At 47.3% G+C, this 12,311-nt stretch overlaps 1 protein-coding gene and 1 long non-coding RNA gene across 2 annotated transcripts; one reads left to right on the forward strand and one right to left on the reverse strand.

Moving 5' to 3' along the window:
- The first annotated feature begins 308 nt into the window (after positions 1 to 308).
- Positions 309 to 2,087, forward strand: LOC115012073 (tripartite motif-containing protein 16-like). Its single transcript, XM_029437517.1, has one exon. It carries the CDS (start codon positions 327 to 329, stop codon positions 1,983 to 1,985), a length of 1,659 nt encoding a protein of 552 aa, XP_029293377.1. The 5' UTR covers positions 309 to 326; the 3' UTR covers positions 1,986 to 2,087.
- A 2,289-nt stretch (positions 2,088 to 4,376) lies between these two features.
- LOC115012078 (uncharacterized) lies at positions 4,377 to 12,082 on the reverse strand. Its single transcript, XR_003832636.1, has 3 exons — positions 12,017 to 12,082; positions 11,815 to 11,898; positions 4,377 to 4,745 (listed from the first exon to the last, which is right to left on the reverse strand). It is a non-coding gene; the product is annotated as an uncharacterized LOC115012078 (long non-coding RNA).
- Positions 12,083 to 12,311: the final 229 nt, after the last annotated feature.

Below are 12,311 nucleotides of genomic sequence, written 5' to 3' on the forward strand. Positions count from 1 at the left end.
TCCCTAAAACTGACACTTTATGCTCTAAATGACTTCATTTCTTTAAGACAAGACACTACAGGTCAATAAAGTCAAACTAATGAACAGATATCACCCTGAAACTTCCCCAGCTGATGACATGAAGACAATCGTTGAGCTAATGTCCATACATTTAATTAAAATGTGTGTTTTACTTTGTTGACATGTTAGAGTCAAAGGTTCCCCCCCGCTCATACACTTCCTTGTTCCCTCCTCTTCCTGGAATGTGGAGGAGCTTGTATCACAACTCAAACTAGTTTCACTCCTCAGGAAGTGAGACTCACACAGTCGCTGGCAGTGAAGGTGAAATGGCGCAGAAAAGAGATCAGCTGGACCGGGAAACCATCTCTTGTTCCATCTGTCTGGATCTACTGAAGGATCCGGTGACGACTCCCTGTGGACACAGCTACTGCAAGAACTGTATTCAAAGCTTCTGGGATGGAGAGGACGAGAAGAGAAGCTACAGCTGCCCTCAGTGCAGGCAGACCTTCACACCGAGGCCTGTCCTGCTGAAGAACACCATGTTAGCAGCTGTAGTGGAGGAGCTGAAGAAGACTGGACTCCAAGCTGCTCCTGCTGATCACTTCTATGCTGGACCTGAAGATGTGGGATGTGATGTCTGCACTGGGAGAAAACTGAAAGCCTTCAAGTCCTGTGTGCAGTGTGTGGCCTCTTACTGTGAGAAACACCTCCAGACTCATTATGATGCGCCTCCATTAAAGAAACACAAGCTGGTGGAGCCCTCCCAGAAGCTCCAGGAGAACATGTGCTCTCGTCACGATGAGGTGATGAAAATGTTCTGCCGTACTGATCAGCAGTGTATCTGTTATCTCTGCTCTGTGGACGAACATAAAGGCCACGACACAGTCACAGCTGCAGCAGAAAGGACTGAGAGGCAGAGAGAGCTCGAGGGGAGTCGACTAAACATCCAGCAGAGAATCCAGGACGGAGAGAAAGATGTGAAGCTGCTTCAGCAGAAGGTGGAGGTCATCAATCTCTCTGCTGACAGAGCAGTGGAGGACAGTGAGAAGAAGTTCACTCAGCTGATCCGTCTCATGCAGAAAAGAAGCTCTGATGTGAAGCAGCAGCTCAGATCGCAGCAGGAAAGTGAAGTGAGTCGAGTCAAAGAGCTTCAGGAGAAGCTGGAGCAGGAGATCACTGAGCTGAAGAGGAAAGACGCTGATCTGAAGCAGCTCGCACACACAGAGGACCACAACCAGTTTCTACACAACTACCCCTCACTGTCCCCACTCAGTGAGTCTACACTCTCCTCCAGCATCAACATCCCTCTCAGATACTTTGAGGAAGTGACAGCGGCTGTGTCACAAGTCACAGATGAACTCCAGGACGTTCTGAGAGAGAAGTGGACAAACATCTCACAGACTGGGACTGAAGTGGATGTTTCACTGTCAGCAGAGCCCAAGACCAGAGCTGGATTCTTAAAGTATTCACGTGACATCACACTGGATCCAAACACAGCACACACACATCTGTTATTATCTGAGGGGGACAGAAAAGTGACACGCATGAGTCAACCTCAGTCTTATTCTAGTCACATAGACAGATTCACTGAATGTCTTCAGGTGCTGAGTAGAGAGAGTCTGACTGGACGTAGTTACTGGGAGGTGGAGCGGAGCGGGGGAGTTTGTGTAGCAGTCGCATACAAGAACATCAGCAGAGCAGGGGGGGAAGAATGTGCATTTGGATTCAATGATAAATCCTGGGCGTTATATTGTGACGATAACAGTTATACATTTTGTTACAACAAAGTCCACACTCCCGTCTCAGGTCCTCCGTCCTCCAGACTCGGAGTGTACCTGGATCACAGAGCAGGTGTTCTGTCCTTCTACAGCGTCTCTGACACCATGACTCTCCTGCACAGAGTCCACCACACATTCTCTCAGCCGCTCTACGCTGGAGTTAGTTTATATCCTGAATCCACTGCTGAGTTCTGTAAACTCAAGTAGACAGAAGTAAATCTCTGGTTCTCCTTCAGGGAGTCTTTTTCTCTCAGTGAGTAAACTAACCCCCCCCGGACTAAGTGACATGTTCTATGTTTCATATTATATTCCAGATGATCAGCTGTACAATGAACCTGAATAATAATCACAATATAAGTGCAGGAGGTTTGTGTGACACCAGGATGAAGTGTGAGCAGATAGTTTCCTGTGAATGTTGATCACAGATCACATTTACTTTGAACACAATGTTCTTGTAATGTTAACAGTGAAGTTGAACATGACCCTCATCCTGGGTGGGGTTTGTATTAAACATGTTAAGACTAAAAAGACTTCTTCCTTTAAAATGAATGTGAACGTGTGATTTAAGGGAAGCGGCTTCAGCTCTGTGTTTAAACTCTGAAATGTATTTCGTCTCCGTGTTTGTGCCGACGGCTGATTGTTGTGGCGTTTGTTCAGCTGTCACTCAAACATTGTGGGCGGTGCTTGACGTCATCAGTCGTTGTGTAATGTGGGACTTTGTTTAGGTGGAGCTGCTCCCTCTGTCTGTGGAGCCATGGAGGCTCTCACTGCTCATCATGTTGCTGTCTCTGCATCAACATGTCCACTCAATGTTTGATGAATATTTGTGTTGATGTATTTCTATCTTGTTTCTCTTCCACTGCATGTGTTCAGAGAGGAAGCAGCAGCTTTATCCTGGACACTTTGTTCTGTTAGAAAGACGTCTAGAAGCACATTGATGTGTTGTTGTTGTTATGAGGACTTATAGAAGTGTACTTATCCTGATCATAATCCATCAGCAGAGGATTCATTCTTGTCTTTCACATGCTGACATTGTGCTCAAAGTGAACGTGTACATGAAGTCATTGAACTTTACTGATGTGAGAACAAAGTGCAGCTTCACATGATGAATAAACAAACATCAAGTCTTTTCTTCTTGTCTTCATTCCAGGGTATCAAACAAAGCTGACGGAGACAATGTGAAGCTGATCTGAGACAATAACTGAGCAAAGTAGCAGCACGTGGTGATCAGATGTTGTCTTATAGATCAGCTGTGAATATGAAACTACTGTATTACTGCAGATCAATATTATTACTACAGTAATAAGGAGACATGTTTTGTGTCTGTCGAGTGGGGAAATGAAAGAACGTACAAATGAAAGTCATGAAATGTGCAGTTTGAAGGATTTAAAGGACCTTTGTGTTGCTGTAGTTTCCCAGCATGCTCTCTGGTCTGTGTGTTGGTGTGCAGGAGGATCCAGGTGGAGCAGATGCATCAACACAGAGATCAAGGTGCGTTCACTGACCTGCTTCAACAGTAGGAGCAGTGACTGTTGAACTGTCTGTCAGTCTGTGTGTGTGTGTCTGGCTCCACCTGCTGCTTCTTATTTTAATGACTGACAATCTGCATCCAATAACTTCTGCACTCTTTAATATTGAGCTCCACCTTCCAGATACTGCAGTACTTCTTCTGTGAAACACATCGACACACTGCAGCAAGTATTCATGTGTTCAGTGAAGACGAGCTCGAATGAACTCCTGCATGAAGGTGAACAGGCTCAAATAAACAGCTCACACATATCAGCTGACACTTCCCCACTTCATGACTCACATTAACACAATTACATGTTGTGTTAAAGGTGTTCTGACATGTGATGTTTAAATATGTAAATGAGGCATTATGTCATTAAATGTGTGTAATCTGCTACATGTCCAGATATAAAGTGAAGTCTGGATGAAGCAGGTTCAAAGTGTTTCATGTTGTTCACATGTCAAAGGTTTGTACAGATTCTGGATCTGTCTTTGTATCACTCCATAAATCACTAAATCCTGTCAACACACAGAACTTAGTGCATCTCCTGCATGTAGTGAGTGTAGCGTGTATAACATGAGCTGTGAGTGACATGTGAACAAAGCCCTCTGCACAAAGCTTCAGAATATAGAGAGGAATGAAAGTGGAAAGTTTGGTGTATGTAAGTGCTACTGAAGTGGAGACTTCTGCTGAAGAGTGGGAGAAAAAGCTCCTTTAGAGAAAAGCTCCTTTAAAGATATGTATTGTAACATTCATACATGTTGTACACACTACAGGTGAACAGGGTCATACATGTTGTACACACTACAGGTGAACAGGGTCATACATGTTGTACACACTACAGGTGAACAGAGTCATACATGTTGTACACACTACAGGTGAACAGGGTCATACATGTTGTACACACTACAGGTGAACAGGGTCAAACATGTAACTAACAGATATCACAATTACAAGGTTTCTGACATTAAACTCCTAAATGTGTATTTTGGACGTTAACAATGTGTAAACAAAGCCTGGAAACTGATGAAGAAGAAGAATAAATGTCCATCTTTGGCGCTGCTCAGAGGTAATATCTAAAAAGGGACAGAAAAAGAACTTTGGCAGTAAAACCAGCCTCATTGTAAATCACTGGCCAAACACACAAAATACAAGTTTCAGGATTAGTTTTTTCATCTGTAACATAAACGATTGGATTTATTGATATCTTTGGACGTCCAGCCGACCCAACAGATGCAGATGAATGTAAAAGTCCTGGATACGTGTTGGCCCGTGTGTGACGGTGACGTTAAAGAGCGGTGAGATCTCAGGGGTAAACGTCAGTGGGCAGCTGGAAGTCTTTGAAGGTGTAGAAGGAGATGTCTCCGTGGTCCACCACAGCAAAGACCACCGGGACGTCTCCGCTCTGGAAGGTCAGCCGCTTGATGGACCATAGGTCCGGTACCGGGCCATCGAAACTGAGACACAACACGGAGAGAATCAAATGATCTTGTACGTTTTGTGAGACACAGACCAACGCACTCGATCCAAACTAAAGACGCCATCTGTAACGAAAAGGTTTTACATTATTGTGAACTATTAATTGATCTGAAGACGGCAAATTGCATTCTGGGAAGTTGTGACAAGCATTTCTCTGTATTTTCTGAATTGTTACAGACCAAATGATTATTGAAATTGAAAAAGAAAGATGAAACTGGGGATGTCACGATTACCGATATAGTATCACAGTAAAGGAAATAAGACATTTAAATTTAGATTGTCGGTTCCTAAGCAACACAAGTATGGCCGTGCGAACAGCTGTTTCTCTTTCGCTCAACCAAACACGTACACACTCGACTTTCTCTAATTCGCCGAGCATCCTCCTCCCTCGTCGTTCCTTCTGCGTGCGTCCTCCTCCCATGTCGTTTGCTGTGCGTCCTCCTCCCTCGTCGTTCCTTCTGCGTGCATTCTCCTCCCTCGTCGTTCCTTATCCCTCGTCGTTCGGCGTGCGTCGTCTTCTCTCGTCGTTCCTTCTGTGTGCGTCCTCCTCCCTCGTTGTTCCTTCTGCGTGCGTTCTCCTCCCTCGTTGCTCCTCCTCCCTCGTCATTCGCCGTGCGTGCTCCCCCCTCGTCGTTCGCCGTGCGTCCTCCCCCCTCGTCGTTCTTTTTGCGTGCGTTCTCCTCCCTCGTCGTTCCTTATCCCTCGTCGTTCCTTATCCCTTGTCGTTCGGCGTGCGACGTCTTCCCTCGTCGTTCCTTCTGCGTGCGACCTCCTCCCTCGTCATTCGGTGTGCGTCTTCCTCCCTCTGTGTTCCTTCTGCGTGTGTTCTCCTCCCTCGTCGTTCTTTATCCCTCGTCGTTCGGCGTTCCTTCTCCTCCCTCGTCGTTCATTCTGCGTGCGTCCTCTTCCCTCATTGTTCCCCCTCCCTTGTCGTTCGCCGTGCGTCCTCCTCCCTTCTCGTTCCTCATCCCTAGTCATTCCTCTTCCTCCCTCGTCGTTCCTTCTGCGTGCGTTCTCCTCCCTCGTCGTTTCTTATCCCTCGCCGTTCGGCGTGCATCGTCTTCCCTCGTCGTTCCTTCTGCGTGCGACCTCCTCCCTCGTCGTTTCTTCTGCGTGACTCCTCCTCGCTCGTCATTCGTCTTCCTCCCTTGTCGTTCAGTGTGCATCCTCCTCTCTCATTGTTCCTTCTGCGTGCGTCCTCCTCCCTCCTCCCTCCTCATCCCTCATCTTTCCTCTTCCTCCCTTGTCGTTCGGTGTGCATCCTCCTCCCTCATCGTTCGCCGTGCGTCCTCTTCCCTCGTTGTTCCTCCTCCCTCGTTGTTCGGCCTCCCTCGTCGTTCCTTCTGCGTGCGTCGTCCTCCCTCGTTGTTCCTTCTGCATGCGTTCTCCTCCCTCGTCGATCCTTATCTCTCGTCGCTCGGCGAGTGTCGTCTTCCCTCGTCGTTCCTTCTGCGTGCGACCTCCTCCCTCGTCGTTCGGTATTCGTCCTCCTCCCTCGTCATTCCTTCTGCGTGTGTCCTCTTCCCTCGACGTTCATTCTGCGTGCGTCCTCTTCCCTTGTTGTTCCTCCTCCCTCGTCGTGCGTCCTCCTCCCTTGTCATTCGGTCTGTGTGCGTTCTCCTCCCTCGTCGTTCCTCATCCCTCGTCTTTCCTCCTCCCTCGTTGTTGGGCGTGCATCCTCCCCCCTCGTCGTTCCTCATCCCTCGTCATTCCTCTTCCTCCCTCATCGTTCCTTCTGCGTGCGTCCTCTTCCCTCGTTGTTCCTCCTCCCTTGTCGTTCGCCGTGCGTCCTCCTCCCTTGTCGTTCTGTCTGTGTGCGTTCTCCTCCCTCGTCGTTCCTCATCCCTCGTCGTTCCTCTTCCCTCGTTCAGCGTGCATCCTCCTCCCTCGTCGTTCCTCATCTCTCGTCATTCCTCTTCCTCCCTCGTCTTTCGGTGTGCGTCGTCTTCCCTTGTCGTTCCTTCTGCGTGCGTCCTCCTCCCTCGTTGTTTCTTCTGCGTGCGTTCTCCTCCCTCCTCATTCCTCATCCTTCGTCATTCCTCTTCCTCCCTCATCGTTCCTTCTGCGTGCGTCCTCCTCCCTCCTCCTCATCCCTCATCTTTCCTCTTCCTCCCTTGTCGTTCGGCATGCGTCCTCCTCCCTCATTGTTCGGCGTGCGTCCTCTTCCCTCGTTGTTCCTCCTCCTTCGTAGTTCGGCCTCCCTCGTCGTTCCTTCTGCGTGCGTCCTCCTCCCTTGGCGTTCGGCGTGCGTCGTCCTCCCTCCTCGTTCCTTCTGCATGCGTTCTCCTCCCTCGTCGTTCCTTATCCCTCGTCGTTCCTCCTCCCTCGTTGTTCAGCGTGCGTCCTCCTCCCTCGTCGTTCCTCGTCCCTTGTCATTCCTCTTCTTCCCTCGTCGTTCGGCGTAAGTCCTCCTCCTTCTTCATTCCTTCTGCGTGCATCCTCCTCCCTCGTTGTTCCTTCTGCGTGCGTCCTCCTGCCTCATCGTTCCTTCTGCGTGCGTCCTCCTCCCTCCTCCATCCTCATCCCTCGTCGTTCCTCTTCCTCCCTTGTCGTTCGCCGTATGTTCTCTTTCTTCGTTGTTCCTCCTCCCTCGTCGTTCCTCCTCCTCCCTCGTCGCTCCCACTGAGTTGGTGACAGATCAATGACCAATCACAGAGGTCTGTGTCCGTCTGCTGCACATTAATCTTTCATTAACACTGATGTGGAGCGTTTGGCTGCAGGACGCGACGCTGCTAACCAGCACCAGGGCGGGGGGGGCAAACTCCTTCCAGAACCCCCCAACTCCGACACATCGCAGACTCTCCATCTGTCGTTAGTCCCGTCATCATTTCTCACACATTTAGATACTTCCTCAAATATGTATTTCCCCGGTTGTGCCATGCATTGATTTAATTACCAAAACCAACGGGCCAGATATAATTGCCTTGAGCTTGACACCCGTGCACCCGTACACTATAGAATTATACACACTGTAGAATTATACTATTTTAATTCTGCTATTTTTATAAAAAAAAAAAAGTTTTAAAATGAGTAAAAACAAAAAACGTAAACACCTAGAAGTTTCTTTCTCTGAAACGGATTCTTCCAACTGACAGAAGTCTGGGACAGTGCCTAGGGGTTGGCAGACCGGGGTGGTGGTTCCCCTCTTTAAAAAGGGGGACCAGAGAGTGTGTGCCAACTACAGGGGTATCACACTTCTCAGCCTCCCTGGTAAAGTCTACTCCAAAGTACTGGAAAGGAGAGTTCGGCCGGTAGTTGAACCTCTGATTGAAGAGGAACAATGCGGATTCCGTCCTGGTCGTGGAACAACAGACCAACTCTTTACTTTTGCAAGGATCCTGGAGGGGGCCTGGGAGTACGCCCATCCGGTCTACATGTGTTTTGTGGATCTGGAGAAGGCGTATGACCGGGTCCCCCGGGTGATACTATGGGAGGTGCTGCGGGAGTATGGGGTGAGGGGGTCACTTTTGAGGGCCATCCAATCCCTGTACGCCCAAAGCGAGAGTTGTGCCCGGATACTCGGCAGTAAGTCGGACTTGTTTCCCGTGAATGTTGGCCTCCGCCAGGGCTGCGCTTTATCACCAATCCTGTTCGTGATTTTCATGGATAGGATATCGAGGCGTAGTCGTGGAGGAGAGGGGTTGCAGTTCGATGACCTGAGGATCTCATCGCTGCTCTTTGCAGATGATGTGGTCCTTATGGCATCATCGGTCTGTGACCTTCAACAGTCACTGGATCGGTTTGCAGCCAAGTGTGCAGCGGTTGGGATGAGGATCAGCACCTCCAAATCTGAGGCCATGGCTCTCAGCAGGAAACCGGTGGATTGCCTACTCCGGCTAGGGAATGAGCCATTACCCCAAGTGAAGGAGTTCAAGTACCTCGGGGTCTTGTTCGCGAGTGAGGGGACAATGGAGCGAGAGATTGGCCGGAGAATCGGAGCAGCGGGGGCGGTATTACAGTCACTTTACCGCACCGTTGTGACGAAAAGAGAGCTGAGCCAGAAGGCAAAGCTCTCAATATACCGGTCGATCTTCGTTCCTACCCTCACCTATGGTCATGAAGGCTGGGTCATGACCGAAAGAACGAGATCATGGGTACAAGCGGCCGAAATGGGTTTTCTCAGACGGGTGCCTGGCGTCTCCCTTAGAGGTAGGGTGAGAAGCTCAGCCATCCGTGAGAGACTCGGAGTAGAGCCGCTGCTCCTTTACGTTGAAAGGAGCCATTTGAGGTGGTTCGGGCATCTAGTAAGGATGCCACCTGGGCGCCTCCCTAGGGAGGTGTTCCAGGCACGTCCAGCTGGGAGGAGACCCCGGGGAAGACCCAGGACTCGGTGGAGAGATTATATCTCCTCACTGGCCTGGGAACGCCTCAGGATCCCCCAGTCGGAGCTGGAGGATGTGGCCCGGAGAAGGGAAGATTGGGGTTCCTTACTGGAGCTGCTGCCCCCGCGACCCGATCCCAGATAAGCGGTAGACGATGGATGGATGGATGGATATTTTTATAATGGTACTTCAGACTCATTTACATGAATTGATTATTGTACTGTAAATGCTCTGATTCTGTCTAATCTGTACTAATTGTTATGTTTTTGCTGTGAAGCACTTTGGGCTGCAATTCTTGTATGAAAGGTGCTATACAAATAAAGCTTATTATTACACTGAAACGTGCACATAAATGTGATAAATAACGTAAGCGTTTAGCTTATTTAATAAAAGAGCACCTGTTCAATGAAACACTGATAGCACTTTTAGTACACGGAGACGTGTTAAACTTAAAAATGCACACATAAAGTTGCATTCAATTTTATTAAATATATGGCTCTCAAGGAAATACATTAAAAAATATTTGGCTTTTTTGGCTCTCCCAGACAAAAAGGTTCCCAACCCCTGTTTTAAGGCGTAAAAAGCTCACTTTTTTCCCCCAGCACTCTCTTCTCAATAATACGTACACACAATCATCAATCTTTATTTTTAAATAGAACATGATATTCATACATCTTCGATGTGTGCGAATTCCACTGCAGCCTTGTACTTCGCCAGAAGCTTCGAGTAATGAACCCATTTTCGAAACAATTGGCTGAAGTGGTTCAGTTCACAAAAGCTTCATTTGCCCATCACTACTTCACACACCTAAGCCATGCCATTATAATCACTCTGCCGGTTTTACATTTATTGTCCACTTGATGGCGCAGTAGAGCAAATGAAGCACCATGAAGCTTCGGCTCATGAGTGAACCAATTGGATGGAAAGCTTCAATGCTTCATGAAGCTTCATCTCGCCATCACTACTTGCCATGGCACCCCACATTGACAGCCCTCGCTGCAAAGGTTTTGTGCATGTTCGGGACGACCTACCTTTGTGAACAACTGTATTCTGTAATGAGCATCAGTAAAACAAAGCTGCGCTCAAGGCTCACACACAAGCACTTAAATACATCCTGGCTGCTACTCAGGATTTGAGGCCTGATATTGATGCACTTGTGACTCTAAAAGATGCCAAGTTTCAGGAGCAAACAGTGAGTAAGTAACTTAATGTCAAATGCTGCTTCACACACTTTTGCACGTTTTATATTTCTGTAAGAATATATTTCTGTGAAAATGAATACTTACTGTGGAAATATTTAAAGACATTGAACAGTGAAATATAATGTCAGTCAGCAGCTGCAGTACAAAGAGACACAACCTTTATGTATTTTCATGTATACATTATATACATTTACAAGGCAGGGGGAGAACTTAACCTTCTTCCTTCATAGTTCCCACTTTAGTAGACGTAGAGGCTGCGGCGAATCAATCTAGCAAACTTCTTGTTCAACAAAGCATTTATTAATATGATAAGACAAGCATGGAAAATGTACCCAGCTGGGTGACCATCCTGTTTCACAGCCTCCTCTCTCCGATACGGTCCCCAAACTTTTTCCTGTGAGGGCAACATAACTTTTCCCTTCTCTGATGGGGGCCGGGGTCAGTTTGTAACAGAAAAAGTGTGACGATCGCAGGGGTGCCTAAACGTAAACATTTATTGTTTTCCAGAAAGCCACACATAACCAAATATTAATAATCCTTTCCGGGATCTTCACAGAAAAAAGTCAGGAAATAACAGATGAGACAAAAAGGCTTTTCTTTGCATTGAACAAAAAAATAATCGTTTGACCACTGCAGGTTAAATATTGATATATAAACATTCTGAATCAATTTTTCTCTTACCTAACCTTTTCGCCATTATTCCGTTCTATTTTCCTAGTCTAGGATTTGCATGGCCAGACTGAAAAAAAAATCATAATGCGTCTCTGGTATTGTTCAGGGGGCCGGGCCAAATCTGGAGGCGGGCCGTATCTGGCCCGCGGGCCTTAGTTTGGGGACCACTGGTCTAAATTAAAACACATATTTCAAGCTGCTACTCACAGAGTCACACATCTGTATTTAAACATCACAACAGGGATCGGCTGAACATCGCTGGATGTGTTTTGGGCCGATTGAGTCGTTCAACCAGTTATGCAGCAGAAATGATCCACCAGCGCCTACACTGGGATTTCTGCTTATTGTGATGTCACTTCTTGGAGTATCTTCAAATGCTTCATATCTTTAAAATATGTACAAACTATGTTTATGAGCAGCTTCTGGCACCACTGCACGTCGTCACACAGATTTGCACCGACGAATCTCAACGTCATGAAGTCGTGACGAGCGTGCAACAAAGATGGCACCAAAGACAGAAGCCTGAGCTTTCTGCTGCATAAAGAATCAGAGCTCTGGCTATGATGGCTTTCATTTCAGATCCATTCAAACAGGATGAAGCAAACAACAATGTCCCGCAGCCGCCCGGGAAGCTCCACATTTAAAGGGTTAACAGCCTCCCAAGAACAATTGTATTGGACTACAAAAGCTAAGAGACATGTTGATCACCAGCTGATGGGAGGATGGTTCATACATGTTGGAACATTCTTACACATGGCCAACCCTAGATCACAAGTGCTATATATAAACATTACAGAACACAAAGAATGATGTGAGCTCCACCCTGGTGAAACAGGTTTCATGCCACTCACACACTCCATCAGGTAGAGAGCCTCTTCGGGGAAGAGAACCTGCTTGCCGTTGGCAGAAAAGCCCATCGTCTGCCAAAACGTTCCCTAAAAACAACAAGACACAGTATAATGACATGCTAATGATAGAGGAGGACGTGCAGAAGGTATCAGCTTATCACAAAGTGTGTGTGTATTGTTTGTTTCATAGAGTGTGTGTACTCACAGTTGGAGACTGAAGCTCCACGATCTTCTCACTAGGAGCCCATGTGGCCTTCACGAGGTTTCCTCTACAGTAAAATAAAGACATATCTCCTGTCGGTGCAGAACAATCTGGAGTTCAACACACACACACTTTACATTGTTGTCGAGGATGGACTGAACACATCTTTCCTAAAAAATCTCCATATTTGAGGATGAAAACATCATTTTCTGCCATTTCTGCATGAAATTTACTGAAATGGTTTCTCGATTATCACAATAGTTGCCAATTATTTCACTGTGGACTATTTGTTGCAGCT

This window comes from Cottoperca gobio, chromosome 8, assembly GCF_900634415.1.
Source record: "Cottoperca gobio chromosome 8, fCotGob3.1, whole genome shotgun sequence".
Taxonomy (NCBI): domain Eukaryota; kingdom Metazoa; phylum Chordata; class Actinopteri; order Perciformes; family Bovichtidae; genus Cottoperca; species Cottoperca gobio.